We start from the raw sequence: 14,234 nt of genomic DNA, 5'->3' as shown, positions 1-14,234 counted from the left end.
TGAAGAAAATTAGTTGTTGTTGACAATACAACACTAAAACTGCAGTGTTTTACTTTTGCTTTTGTCTTTTCTTTTCAATCACAAATAGTCATTTTCTATTCAAAGAAGAGACTTTACAGAGAAGAAGAAGAAGAAGATGAAGAGATTAAACAGAAGCCAAAATAGGAGAAATCTCAAATAATAATAATACACAATTTAATTACAAATCTCTCTCTCAATCTCTCAATTCTTCAAAGCATGACCAACCAACCAACCAACCAACCAATTGTTTTTGTTTGTAAAACATATCCAATAATAATAATAACAAAAATATATGAGAATCAAAGAAGGTATTTAATTAAAATAGAAAAGAAAATTTGGGGTGTAATATATATTGAAAATATAATTTGAAAAAGGAAAAAAAAAAAAAAGAAAAAAGAGAAACATATCAATTTATGGAGGAGAATACTCACAAACAACTTCAGATTCAACTTCTCTTCTGTGGAAATTTCTATGGCAACCACAAGCAGCACAAGTGAGAGCACCATGAGAGCCTTCTTCACCAGTTGCTAGAAATTCTCTGCACCCATCAACAGCATATCCACCAATATTTGCAGCATGATTCTTTTGGCATTCTCCATATCTTACAACACTTCTCACTCTTGAAGATGAACTAATGTTTCTGTTATTATTATTTGCTGATGATGATGAAGATGATCCCCCTCCTTCTGATGATCTTTTTACTACTACTTGACGTTTCTTCATCATCATTGAAACTAAAAAGAAAAAACCTTACCCTTTTTTCTCTTTTCTTTATGAGATGAAGATCTGATGAAATGGGTTAATTTGTCAAAGATTTGAAGAGTTTGTGTGTGTGTTGATCTTTTGATGATCTTCTCTCACTCTATATCAAGAAAAGAAGAGAAGAGAAAAAAGAAGTGAGAATGGCTTTATCTCTGTTTTGAAGCCCTATGAGCATTAACCCTAAACCCTACCTACCCTATACTCCTTTTATTTATAGGGCTTTACTAAAATAGTGCCAAACTATAATCAAAATATATTTTTCTCTTTCTTACTCTCTCTCTCTCTCTAAATAAAAATAGATTTCAAACTTTTTACTTCATGATCGAGACTATATATCTAGATTGCCCATGCGAGAATATATCGAAAACTCCTCGTAATAGTTAACAATATCACTAAAAGATATGTAGATTATTTGATTACATTTATACTACAATTCTCTACCTAGCACAAGTTGTTACATATTAATATGTTATAAAGTAATTTTGAACCAAACGAATAAAAACTAAATCAATTTCAAATAAAGATCACGTTAAGTTATCAAATAATCAAACATTAGAATACATAGGTCAACTTACTATATATAAATACAATTATTATAGACATAAATTGAATTCCCTAGCTAAACTTCTATATTCTTTCCACTCTCTTATTCAAACATCAAAATACTACATTAGGAGACGGTTTATCACCTTTAAACCAAATACACTCTTAGTGACACATGAAAGGTCAAATACGTTATCCCTAAACCGAATCTTAGCATTCTAAACACTACAAATTCATTTGGAAGGCAAAGATTGACACTCAAGTTCATCTTGTCGACCAGTATCCACACAGCATATCACCAAAAAACACACTGCGCAAACTTCCATTATCCTGCCTTCAAAAAAACAAAATAATAATTATTATGAATAAAGTAAAAAAGAAAAAGAGAAAAACCCATATTTTTAATGCAAATATATACATACATGTACATATATATATATGTATATATTATATTGTAAAAACTGCCTGTAGTCCATGCTGCTACGTGTCTTTGGGGTCTCTGTCTTTGGATATTATAAAATAAGCTTTGAAAATCAATATATATATATATGTATGTATGTATGAATATGTATATATAATATAATATAATCTGAGTGTGTTTGTTTGAAAATAAATAAATGATATTCCAATAATATAATCCAATTCCAATAACTCTCTTTCGTGGAAGACATTTGAACAAAATAATTGCAATTCCGCGTGTGTGTAGTACACCCATTGCTTTTCTAGCATCCTTACCTAAGCTTTTCTTTAAAAAAATTTATTTATGAAAAAGAAGAAGAAGTGCTTTTTGAGGTTTGAAATTTACTGATTATGAATAGAACCAAAATCCCAACAACTTAATTAGCTGGATATTATGTTATAAAAATCAACAGGGTGGGTCTCAATCATACTTGGAAAGTAAAGTTTTCATTTACTTTTTCTTTATAATTAATGTAAGTTTTTTTAGAGGGGGTGTGGCCCTTTTACAATAACACACACTTCATTCAGCTGCTAAAGTTAATTCGTATTACCTAAGATTATTATAAAGTGATTCCTAAAATGGCCAAAAGTATTAATAAGGACCAATAACGATGACCCAGTAGTACACATTGGCCCCTGATCAATATTTTTGGTATATCAAATCAAAACATTCATTTGATACAAATTTCAATATATACTACTACTTCTCACCTTTCTTCAAGTACGTACTACTGCTCAATCATTCTTAAGCTTAAAATAGCAAAAAATAAAATTAGATAAATTATGAGTTTTATTCATGTGTGGAGATTATTGTCTATACAAACCTTAAAATGGGAAAAAGAAAAGTAGAGAAAAAGAGTGGAAAGATGATTAGATAGAATGATTGACTGTTGATATTGGTGGGGTGCAAGGACTGAAGAGTTCTTTTTGTTGGGTTTGTGCAAATTTTCTTTTATAAATAAATAAAAAAAAAAAACTTAGGGTTCTTGATAGCGAAAGAAGTGGGCTTCTTCAATTGAACCTATTGATTACAATTATCGGCGTGAAAGAGCCTCCTCTACTATTATTGTTTTTGTTAGTATAACAGTTATGGAGATAAAAAGATCAAAAAGAAGACTATTGACTTATATATTATCGTCAAGTTAAGCTCTTTATTTTATTATTGTTATTATTATTTGATAAGCTTTTTTAATTACTCTTGGCACCAATGATGTATACTATAGAATTTTATGTGTATAATAATTTCATATAATATTCAAAGAAACACAATTAGTGAGGGATTTTTAAGCAATCTCAATGGCGTGGCAACATGTGCTTATTTGTCACTCTTATTAAAAGTGGAGTGGGACAATCACACATGGTTGTCAATCAACAATTTGTCAACTCTTTAAATTATTATTATTGTCATTAACCCCATTTTCCCATTTAATCTTACACATTTAAACCATCATCTCTCCACTGGTTTATACAATAATGGTGCTAAGTTCTCCACCTGTAAACTCTTAATTTAAACACATACACTCACTTCACTATCTAGGCATCAAATTAAAGCTTGTGTGACAAACGCCACATCTATGAGAACACATCATCTTTCTATTATATCAGTCACTCTCACAATCTATTACATAAAATTACTTGCTGTCAAATGATATCTTATATACTTTGACACAAATGACAGCATGTAAATCTTGTATTAGTAGAAACAGATTTTTTTTTTAAAAAAAAAACAATATGAGATTTGATAAAAGAAGAGGAGAATATACACCATATTTATTGATGGGAAAGTGAAAGAATAAATGAGAGGAAAATGAAAGAAAACACACACACACACACACAAAATCAATCTTCCTATGCAGGAGCTCTTGTCTAAGAATATTTAACTTTTTTTTTTCTTTCCTTTCCCCCCACATAATAGTAAACATATGACTTTAATTTATACTGTGTATACATATAACAAAAAAGTTATATATATATATATATACACAAAAGCTCATTAAAGAGAAACTGTAGTTCCTTCGTATTGGTATCAACATATAGTTAGAGAAGAAGTTGATGGTACTCCTTTGCAAAATCCATTAATTGAGAAGTTTTATAATAATTTTTTTTTTTAAAGTTGAAAGATGTAGTTAGGTAAGGTATATTATATTTTTAGTAATTTAGCTTTGAACGGTAACCAATTTAGTTTAATTGGGAAGAAGTTAGAAGAAAAGGTAAAGGAAGAATGGAGAAACACACACACACACACACACTACTTTAAGGTAAAAAGTTATGGTCTTGTCATGGTTGGTTTGTTTGTGAAGATCAGTTTTGAAATATTCAATGCTTCCAATGAAGAATATATGGAAGGGAAGGGGCTGCAGATATCCAATGACTTTGCTTTATTAATATATGCCATTATTTGCCCACTTGATGATCTTCGATCTTCACTTTCTTCCTTCATCCCCCTTTTCATATTCATTTGCCCTTAAGGCCCGGGGCTACTTTCACATATAACACGGCCCGGAGTTTGTGGTAACATAACAACATTTCTTTGATATCATTTCCTCCCCAACTTTTGTTTCATGGGATATATATATAATAATCTCTAATCTAATATATATATATATATATACACACTCCAACAAAAAGACTCACCTGAGTACTTTTCATATGCTATAAATGGTAAATTTGTATTTCAGACAATAAGTCATTTGCAAAACAATCAAAACAACACACTATCGTGGTGCTTCTTATAGACACATATATAGTTAGTTTTCAGCACTAAGGGTCAAGGCAAGCAAAATTTAGAGAAGAAAGTGAAATTATTGATATGGAACCATCATGTTATGCAGTGGGACTAAACCTAGGATTTCTTTCATCTTTTTAAGAAAATGACTTATATTCCTTTTTGTCCTTTTACGAATAGAACTCTTAAGGGCTAGACTGGACCATCAGATAAGGGCTTACTGAGAATAGACTCTAAAGACAGTGAAAAAGTTGGTCTCAACCTTCAAGATCGAGACAAGTTAATTGTTTTGCCCTCTCTTCTTTGTCATTCACTAGAAGGAAAGGGGTGAGTTGGCCTCGACATTGGCATCTTAGGCCATAACGGCTAGCTAGGTGGGTCGATCTACCCAATTGGGCTTGCTTCTCCTACACTCTATATATGTTGGTATCATCTCTCATGTCCTATTTTATGCTTGTCTAACGACATTCGTTTGAGATAGGCCGATCGACTTTATTGTTTCGTTATCCTCATGTTAAACTTCTTCTTATAAGACTAAAATTACACACACAACCATTTCAAAGATCGATGGTTCAATTTTTCCAATCTCACACACTTTGATATATGGTTGAATGGAAACGACATGTATAAATAAAAACAAGTAGGTTCTTGAAATAATGTCGTGATATGTTGAGAATAGTGGAAAAGATTGCTTTAGACAAAAAGCATCTGGCTTAATGAATAAAATAGATGAGGAGGAGGCCCAATTTTGAGCATCAAATGGCATCAATCAAAAAAACCTGTCCTTTGTATCCCTAATGGTTTGGTATAACAGACAGTAAGATTCTTATGATGATGGGCTGAGATTGTGGGCTATAGGACCCTCAAAAATTGGTAAGATTTTGGCATTAAAAACCAATAATAATCCTTCTTTGCTTCCACAATTGAGAGGACAAAGCAACCACCCACTTAATCATAGTCATTGGTGGGAGCATTGGAATTGCCCCACTCTTTGGAATTTTAGGTCACTTGAAGAAAAGTGGTTTCTTCATTAAGCTTCTTCTCTTTTAGGCCCCTCAATTCTCACCCCCATAAAAAGAAAAAGATGAAAGAGGACAAAAGACAAGAAAAATAAAAAAGTTAAACACCATTTCCTTTTCTAACTCTCTCCCTATACAAAGAAAAAGAGTAGATATATATAATATATATATTTTGTGGGGTTGGTTATACAGACAAAATCAGTTGGATATCTACATCAATCCATTACACCCCTTTTCTTTTTTTTCTTTTCTTTTTATAATTCTCTTTTGCTTTTCTTTCTTTTTAGTCCAATGGAATAGTGATTATGCTCTTCTAGCTAGCTATATTGTATATAACTTGAAACGTTAAGAAGGGGTAGCCCCAAATAGTATGCTCAATTTGGTAAAGCCCAACCTGCTATCCATTAAATACAAATGTGTCCATTTGTAAGCTGAGTGTGGCCAACATCATTGGGCATTGGGTGAAGGGCTTATTTAGGCTTTGTCTCTTGATATATTCTTTACCCGACTCCATGTATTAGGAGGGGGTAAGGGGATTGGCATATGCCAAAGTAATTGAAACTTCTCATACCCATACTCCTTCTTTAGGCTTTGTCTCTTCATCAAATGGGTCTCCTTGACCATGCTTTTGCATGATTTCTCTGGCTATCTTTTTATATATATGATATAGATATAATTTATTTATGAATGAGATCTTTTAAGCAATTAAAAAGGATTTTCTTTTGCCCCCAGTAATTATAAACACATTTTCTAAACACTATTAAACCATTCCAAATTGAACCTTACTATGATTCTAGTTACCAAAATGATCATATTTACCCTGAAATGTATTTTGTGTTAAACGTTGACAATATAAGAACTTAAGTGTTGTGTCAAAGTAAAAGTTCAAATTGTATAAGTTGGTTACTCCTCAAAGTTAACACAACATCCACCTCAAACGTGCACTTGTTAGACATGAGTTGGGTTAAAAAAGAGAAGGTAATTAATTGGAAGAAGATTACGTAAAAACCTGTTATATCTGAAAAATAATCCTCTACTGTTTTGTAAGAAGAAAAAACAGAACGTTTGAAGGTCTGAAAACCAATACGGAAGTAAGTTTCATATTTGGAATAATCACATCAAACAAGAGAGTTTAAGCTATATCTATTTTAATAAAGGGAAAGGATAGGAAAAGAAAATAACAGGGTGTTATGAAATCACTATCAAAAGAAAATAGAAATTAAACATAAAAGTTAGACCATAGACTCATGTAGTTGTAAGTCATTTCGAACATGTGGGGGTAACATTTTGAAGAAAAATTGCTAACATGTAAATACCAAGTTTAGAATATTAGCAAAGATGTTATACAACAAACAAATATTTTTAAATATAGAAAAATTTAGATACACTCATAAATTTTGTTACATTTATACTTTTTTTTTTGTTTAATATTGTTAATTTTGAGAGGAGACTTTGGTAGCCTTAATATGTGAGTGTAAGAAACTAATATACTATATTGGGCTTATATTGTATGAGTCCAAAACATTCTTAGATAAAATATGAAGAGGCCTAACCTTATCTCAATAAGCCATACCCACCATTCACTTCACCTATTTCTTTGAAAGCAAGAGAAATCGGTCTATATATCGATAGTTAGACTGACTTTTAAGATGATAATTGAGACATCAAATAAAGAATGAAATGTAGTATAAATTTAGAGAAAATTTGATATGAAAGGAAGGTGATGAGAGAGGTTAAACATGGGAAAAGGAAACCCTAAGGTGAAGGGAAGTTTCATGGCAAATGGGCATTAAAGGAAAGGTTTATGCACACACAAGGACCCAATGAGAAGGTGTGGTGTAAAGAAGAGTAAAGATAGAGATGGTCCCAATTCCCCCACCCTTTTCTTATGCTCTCTCTCTTTCTCTCTCTCTGTTTTTGGAATATGAACCACAAGATCCAAAGACAACAAAACTCCTAAACTTTAAAACATGGCTTAGCTTCTCTTTCTTGATCATATGGTCCACATCAAGCAGAAGAAGAAGATATCAAAACTTTGAACTTTCTCCTTACTTTTCATATTTTCACTCCATATCATATATCATTACTAACCTTTTTAACTAAAAACTACATGATAAGTACTGATCACTAACTACATTTACACATTAAACTTCAAATTTGGTATGTAGTAGCAGGTTCAAATTTGAAAAGTATTCATCTACTATACAAACCACAAACTAACCTTTTTGTGTTAACATGTCTCTATATTAGTTAATCCCATTTTTGGATATATAAATGAAAAAGTTGAATGACTAATTATACATTAGAGTAGATAGTATTTAAACTATTGTTTTTTTAGAAGAAAAATGACAGAAAAATAAGAAAAGGTGATGGCCGCAGTGGTTGACATTGTGGGAGAAGAGAAAGCTGGAGTTATAAATTTAAAGATTTTGATGATAGAAATTGATGATTTTCACATCTGCCGCCATGCATAACACCACCAAAAGCATCCATATCCATAATTATTCTGGTAAACATATAAAACTGGAGACACTAACTTTTTCGTCTTCCTCTAATTAATTAAACCCATTTTTTTTAATGTAGTACAGCAACTACAATCTTCACCTTGAATATTATGTCAAATATTTTGTTTGCTAATTGAGTTTGCTTTTAAATTAATTCATGGGTGAAAGACATTTTTAATATTCATATCATTAATACTATAGAAAATAACAATATTACCTTAAATAATCAATGGACCCAAAAGCTCGAATAGGGAGATGTATACTGATATACTGTGTGTGAAAGTGTTTGTGGTTAAATCCAATCCCATTGTGCTGCCTTGTTGTGAAAAAGCCATGAAAACACACATTTCATGCTTCCACACATAAATTTCTTTGTCTTTTTGTTTTAAAGAATTTAAAAGGTCTACATAGATAGAGAAAAAGAAGAAGAAGAAGAAGAAGAAAAAGAGGACATGATTGTTTTCTTGCACCTGCAATTAATGAGTTTTGAGACAGTTGAGGTTGAAAATTGGGGGCAAAAATGAAAAGAAAATTCAATTTCAAACCTAATAAAAGTAAAAAGAAAAGTAAAGAAAATGTTGGGTTTGGTATAATGAAAGGCATTTAAGAGGCTTTGTTGGCATTTTCACTTTTCTTTCAGATTTCCAATACAAATTCCTGATCCATACAAATATACAACACAGAGTGGTTTTAGGGAATATGATAACATATGGTTTCAGAGGTTGGAAAAAGAGACTTAATTTAATGGATCATATTCATTTCATAACATATTCTCTTCTCTTCTGAATAATAAATAAATAAGTAATCACCTCAGTCACTCGCTCACTGCTTTATATTAATTATGTCCTTACCTTTCTACCTCTATACTTACGTTTATCAAATTACATACTATAAAAGTGATACTGCTATGTGGTTTTCTGTCAAATCATTTCACCAAAGTACCATTTCGACTGATGGTTTTGAAAAATCATTTCTATATTCTTTTAGAGATTTTTATAAAGCCAATTTTAGTCTAATGCCAAACAACAACTTTTGGAAGTTTCAAATTTTCGAAAGTAAATATGTCTAGAAAGTATTACTTCTAAAACAAGCAACTCCATTTGAAGACTCTCGTACAAGTAACCATTAAGCTTATACACACTATAGTTCAGTTTTGAATTTTTGATTTTGTCATCTACTTTTTATCGATTGTTTTGAAAGTAGAAGAAGTAATTTTCAAGAACTTGTTTTTTTGTTTTTAATTTACTAAAAATTTAACTTTTTAATTAAGAAAAATGTAAGTAAAACTTGCTTAAAAAGATGAGAGGAAAATAGACTTAATTTGAAAAAAACTAAAAATCAAATGGCTACCAAACGAAAACAGTTTTTGGAATTTGATTTCTAACAATTTGGTTAGGTTATGCTTTCAAATTGTATACATTTGTAACGTCTAAAGTCAAGAGAAGTACATGCGAACAAATTAATATCACGTTCAAATGGAAGAATTCTTGAAAGTATAAAATTATAATTAAGTGTATTTAACCTAGAACGTAACAATCCTATATATGTATATAACGCTCCATGGAATTTATCATGTGAGTTTTGTCGGTTTGTGGAATAGTATTCACTACTCTTAAATTAATTCAAGACGAGTAAGAATGTCAAAATCATTAGGTACTGAATACTATGAATGAGGGGTTGCACGATAATCATTTTACATTCAATATTATATGACAATTTAGTCTTATAAACACTATATATATTTTTTTCAATGTAATTTTCAGTTTAAATCAAATCAAAAGGGAACAATCCTATAATCGTAAATGAGCACATAGGTCATATCTGTTCATATATAGATCAAGTCGGCCAAAATTTAAATGAGCTCACAAGTCACACATGTTTTGGTTAAATCATAATTAATATGAACTTATCATATAGAATGAGTTAATAAGAAGTTAAGTAATGATATCATTAATACGACTATAACATCGATTTAACATAATTAAGTAGATAAATATCATTTGATCAACTTGATAATATGGATCAATCCCAATTGTTTAACTAAAAAAATATTAATAATTATTGCATTTCAAAAGTGAGACAATTGAAACTCGTCTACACAATTTATGACCTCACAGAATTATTGACCTAAAATGACAGAGGGATTGAATTTCTATTTATTATCTTATCTACTTCACTACTTTAAATTTATAGAAATAATAGTTTGTTTGTTTGCTTTTCTTAATGTTATAGAATGTGTACTTAGAGATTAATTTGAACTTAAAAATATATCCCCTTAAACTTTAAAAGTTAATTAATCTCCTAAAGTAAGAAGATATAAGGATGCATTATCAGACGATCATCACAGTCCATGGAGAAAATAATATAAGATTTTTATTCCCATGTATATATATATATAGATATATATATAGCACATAGTTTTATATGTGTATGTGAAATATATATATATGTATTTATATATATACTCGTTTTTTATAACTATGTTAATTTACACTTTTGTTCTTTTGTTGGGTTTGGGGTGGTGTCATCATGTACACAAAAGAAAAGCAGAAGCTCTCTAACAAACCAAAGACACACATACCATGACACTACTTTTCCTTAATCAAGATTTTGTGCTAAAATTAAAACTAAAATTAATTAAAACAAACCTTCGCTTTGAGCTTCATCTAATGACACACTAATTAAATGATGATCATCATCATGAACATGAGCCAAAGCTGCATCATCAAACAACCACTTCTCAAGAAAAGTAAGAGGAACTACTTCTTGATTATTTGTTGTTGAGTGGGAAGAATAATTATTGAAGAAGCCCTCCAAATTGTTGTTGTTGTCGTTGTTGGGGTTTTGATGATCTGGTGAGTTATTGTTGTAATTATTGGTTGCACTAATTTGTGATCCTTCTTCACTCATACAAACTTGTGTTGTTGTTGTGATTTCTGATGATTTTGTTGGTGATTTCTTCATCCAATTCTCTAACAATCTTGCAATATTTTCAGCACTTGATGCATAAGTAGTTGTTATTGTCTGTGGTGGTGGTGTTGGAGCTGTTGGTGATTCTTGAAGGATCTTGAGATTATTGTTATAATAATATTCCTCTAAATCAGGCTTTTTCTCAAGGGAAAGTGCTTCACAAAGGGCTTTTTTAGCTGTGTGAATATCTGTTTGAAGCCTTCTTTCCCACTGCCCTTTTGAAAGTGTTGTATTACTTTGTGATTGCACACCACTTCCTTCACTCCCTCCTCCTCCTCCTAAAGATTGCATCTTTCTCAGCTTCTTTTTCAAGTGCGTGTTCCAGTAGTTCTTTATATCGTTATCTGTTCTTTGCGGAAGATACGATGCTATAGCTGCCCATCTGTAATTTCATCAAATATCCACACAATCAATTACACCCCTAAGTTAGGACGAATCAAGTTAAATCGAAGAAGAAACAAAGCAAAGAAAATTAGAGCATGATATCAAAATTAATCTCTGTATGGAGGAGGAAAATACCTGTTGCCCAAAAGAGCTTGGAGGTGAATTATCATTTTTTCTTCATGATCAGTGAAATTGCCACGCTTGATACCAGGACGAAGGTAATTAGTCCATCTCAATCTACAACTTTTGCTACATCTTAACAAACCTAAAGTTGAACACACAACAAAGAAGAACATATATACTTAGAAGATAAAAAAGGAAGGGGGGGTTGGGGGGGTAAATTAATTGAAGGGTTTGAGAAAGTAGAAAAAAGGGGTAGGTAGAAAAAATAAATGAGAATTAATAAGAATTGAGAAAATAATAACTATGATTTACCAGTGTTAGTTGGAACTGATCTCCAATTGCCAGGCCCATGTTCTTGAATGTAAGAAACTAAGATGATATCTTCTTCAGGAGTCCATGGCCCTTTCTTTACACCAATTTTATCACAACAAGGTGGCCTTCCCATCATTTCCCAATTGATCTACCTGTCTATAATTTCTTTCTTCTTTGATAGAAGAGTTAATTAATATAGAGAGAAATGGAGAAAGAGGAAGGAAAGTGAGAGAGGGAAGGAGGGAGAGGGATTTGAAATATAAATGGAAATTGAGGGGTTGTTTGTATATGGTAGAGATTTGATATATATAAATTGGCTGACTGAATCAGATATCATTACATGGGCTGTATGTGTATCATCATCATCATCTTCACTAAAAAGAGTCAAACCTACACCCATCAGCATTTACTCTTTCATACCACAAAGTCAACTCTCTTTTTTTAAATAACTTTTTTTCTTTTCTATCTTCACATTGTACTTATAAGGTGGAACTGCATTGAATGTGGGTATTGTGGTGGCACAGCAGAAGAAACCAACAAAAAAAAAAAAAAAAACTCTAATTCAAGTCAGAATTGACTAGCTTTATTTACTTACTTTGTTTCTTCTTCTTCTTCTTCTTCTTCTTTGTGGTTTCGGACTTTACAATGTTGGGAGGAGTACTTCACAGAGAACTTTCTCTAAAATTTTTAAACCTCGTTTTAAGAGAGAGTGGCACGGTTTATTTATTTAGTTATTGCTTATTGGGGTTCCAAATTTTTACGCCTTTTCAACTTCTCTCCTCCTTTAAACCACTAATTAATTACCCATTTTCCCTCATTTCCTATGCAATCCTTATAATTAACCTAAACCTAACCTATATTTTATGGCTAAATGGTATAATTTGACCATCATCAACCCCTATGTTGTTGCTTCAAATTAAATACATCATATGTTTGAGATCGAGATGAGTTGTTTATGATCTCTATCTAGGGTCAAAATTTGTTAATCACATATATATAGTTAAACGACGTACATTTTACATATATAACTACGATGTTTTTATCTCTTAATTAAATATCTAAAAACAGTGAAAATTTGGTGAGATATCCCATTATTAATTTCTCATTTTTCTAATTCAAAATTAGTGTTTTTACATATGTAAATAAAAATATATATTAGCATCTAAATTAGGGTCATCTGGAACTTGTATCATTTAGGGTTAGAAAACCATTTTACTGACATCAACTATTACCATAAGAATAAAAAAAAAAAATTAAGAAACAACAATAGAAGAAAAAATCACATAAAGAAAATATTTTGCTATTTTAAAAATTATTACAATCATATTGATATTTCTTCCTACCTCCAATTACATGGAATATTTTTGTAAACTCTCACTTTTTTGATCAAGTTAAATGATCATTTATAGAAATTTCAAAAAAAGATAATCATAGATAAAATATACGAAAGAAATTGACCCATTAAATGAAAAGAAAATTGAATTAGGGGAAAATAAAAATGATGATGTAGACAACCCCTTGTTTGCTTCGAGTTATCTTTTGATTTTTATGACACGTGGGGACGTCCTAGTAATGGTGATTTGGACTTCTTTAGTTTACGTGTTGAAATCTCCACCGCCCATAAGATTTGATCGTCCACTAAATTGTGTGAAAATGGAGACGTGGGTCTGCCTCACACCACTCTTCTCATATAATTAAACTCCATATCATTTTTTTTTTTTACTTTTCCCTTTTGTAAATCTATATACATATATATAAGATTCAAGATTTAAATGAAACTTTATATCAATTTTGAATTGGTCATATTCAAACTTCTTCCTCTAATAGAATTTTCATCGTGGCGAATTACTCGACCAAACAGATATATATAGATAAACTCATTTAATAGATGTTTAAAATTGCAAGACCGTTTGAACGAATTTTCAATTGAACAAAAAGAGAAGTCAAAGATCACACAATAACTTCGATTTTAAGATAATAAAAAAGAGCGAATCAAATAGAAGTCCAGTTAAGTAATTAAATGGAAATTGTTGAAAATATGTAAGAACTGTAAATGATGTGCCCTTTCATCAAATTTAAGTAACGAGTTACATTGATGGTTAAATTTTATAGTCCTACAAGAATTGTATTAATTACTCACTAAATTTTCAAACTACAGTAGTTTGAAATTAAGTATATTACAATATCCCCTGAGGTTAATTAATTAATCATAATAAAAGATTAGATTGACTACATGACATCTGAGGGGCAAACAATAGACTAGAAAACAAATATAAAACTCACAAGCCTAAGTCTATCGAGCAATTATGAACTTAATGAAGATTTAAGTTCATTTGCACTCTCAAACTTCTAAGTCAGGTGCTTCTTTCTTTAAAAACTAATAAATAATCATCTGCATTTGCATGCATAATT

General features: G+C 30.7%; 2 protein-coding genes across 2 annotated transcripts; both read right to left on the bottom strand.

Moving 5' to 3' along the window:
* LOC101217725 (mini zinc finger protein 1) lies at nucleotides 1-985 on the bottom strand. The gene has a single exon (XM_004137362.3). It carries the CDS (start codon nucleotides 748-750, stop codon nucleotides 433-435), a length of 318 nt encoding a protein of 105 aa, XP_004137410.1. The 5' UTR covers nucleotides 751-985; the 3' UTR covers nucleotides 1-432.
* A 9,488-nt stretch (nucleotides 986-10,473) lies between these two features.
* On the bottom strand, nucleotides 10,474-12,113 carry LOC101217491 (myb-related protein 306). The gene is made up of 3 exons (XM_004137361.3): nucleotides 11,823-12,113; nucleotides 11,523-11,652; nucleotides 10,474-11,385 (listed from the first exon to the last, which is right to left on the bottom strand). The coding sequence occupies exons 1-3, from the start codon at nucleotides 11,956-11,958 to the stop codon at nucleotides 10,671-10,673; spliced, it is 981 nt and encodes a 326-aa protein (XP_004137409.1). The 5' UTR covers nucleotides 11,959-12,113; the 3' UTR covers nucleotides 10,474-10,670.
* Between the last annotated feature and the right edge of the window lie 2,121 nt (nucleotides 12,114-14,234).

Source organism: Cucumis sativus, chromosome 1, assembly GCF_000004075.3.
Source record: "Cucumis sativus cultivar 9930 chromosome 1, Cucumber_9930_V3, whole genome shotgun sequence".
NCBI classification, from domain to species: domain Eukaryota; kingdom Viridiplantae; phylum Streptophyta; class Magnoliopsida; order Cucurbitales; family Cucurbitaceae; genus Cucumis; species Cucumis sativus.
This window is presented reverse-complemented; position numbering and strand designations above follow the sequence as displayed.

What these genes read in the sequence shown, in the direction of transcription:
- LOC101217725 (XM_004137362.3), bottom strand. Translation starts at nt 750, where the DNA reads ATGATGATGAAGAAACGTCAAGTAGTAGTAAAAAGATCATCAGAAGGA.
- LOC101217491 (XM_004137361.3), bottom strand. Translation starts at nt 11,958, where the DNA reads ATGATGGGAAGGCCACCTTGTTGTGATAAAATTGGTGTAAAGAAAGGG. An exon ending in ATCAGTTCCAACTAACACTG is followed by an intron (nt 11,653 to 11,822) that starts GTAAATCATAGT and finishes GTTCAACTTTAG; the next exon opens with GTTTGTTAAGATGTAGCAAA. An exon ending in CAAGCTCTTTTGGGCAACAG is followed by an intron (nt 11,386 to 11,522) that starts GTATTTTCCTCC and finishes ATGAAATTACAG; the next exon opens with ATGGGCAGCTATAGCATCGT.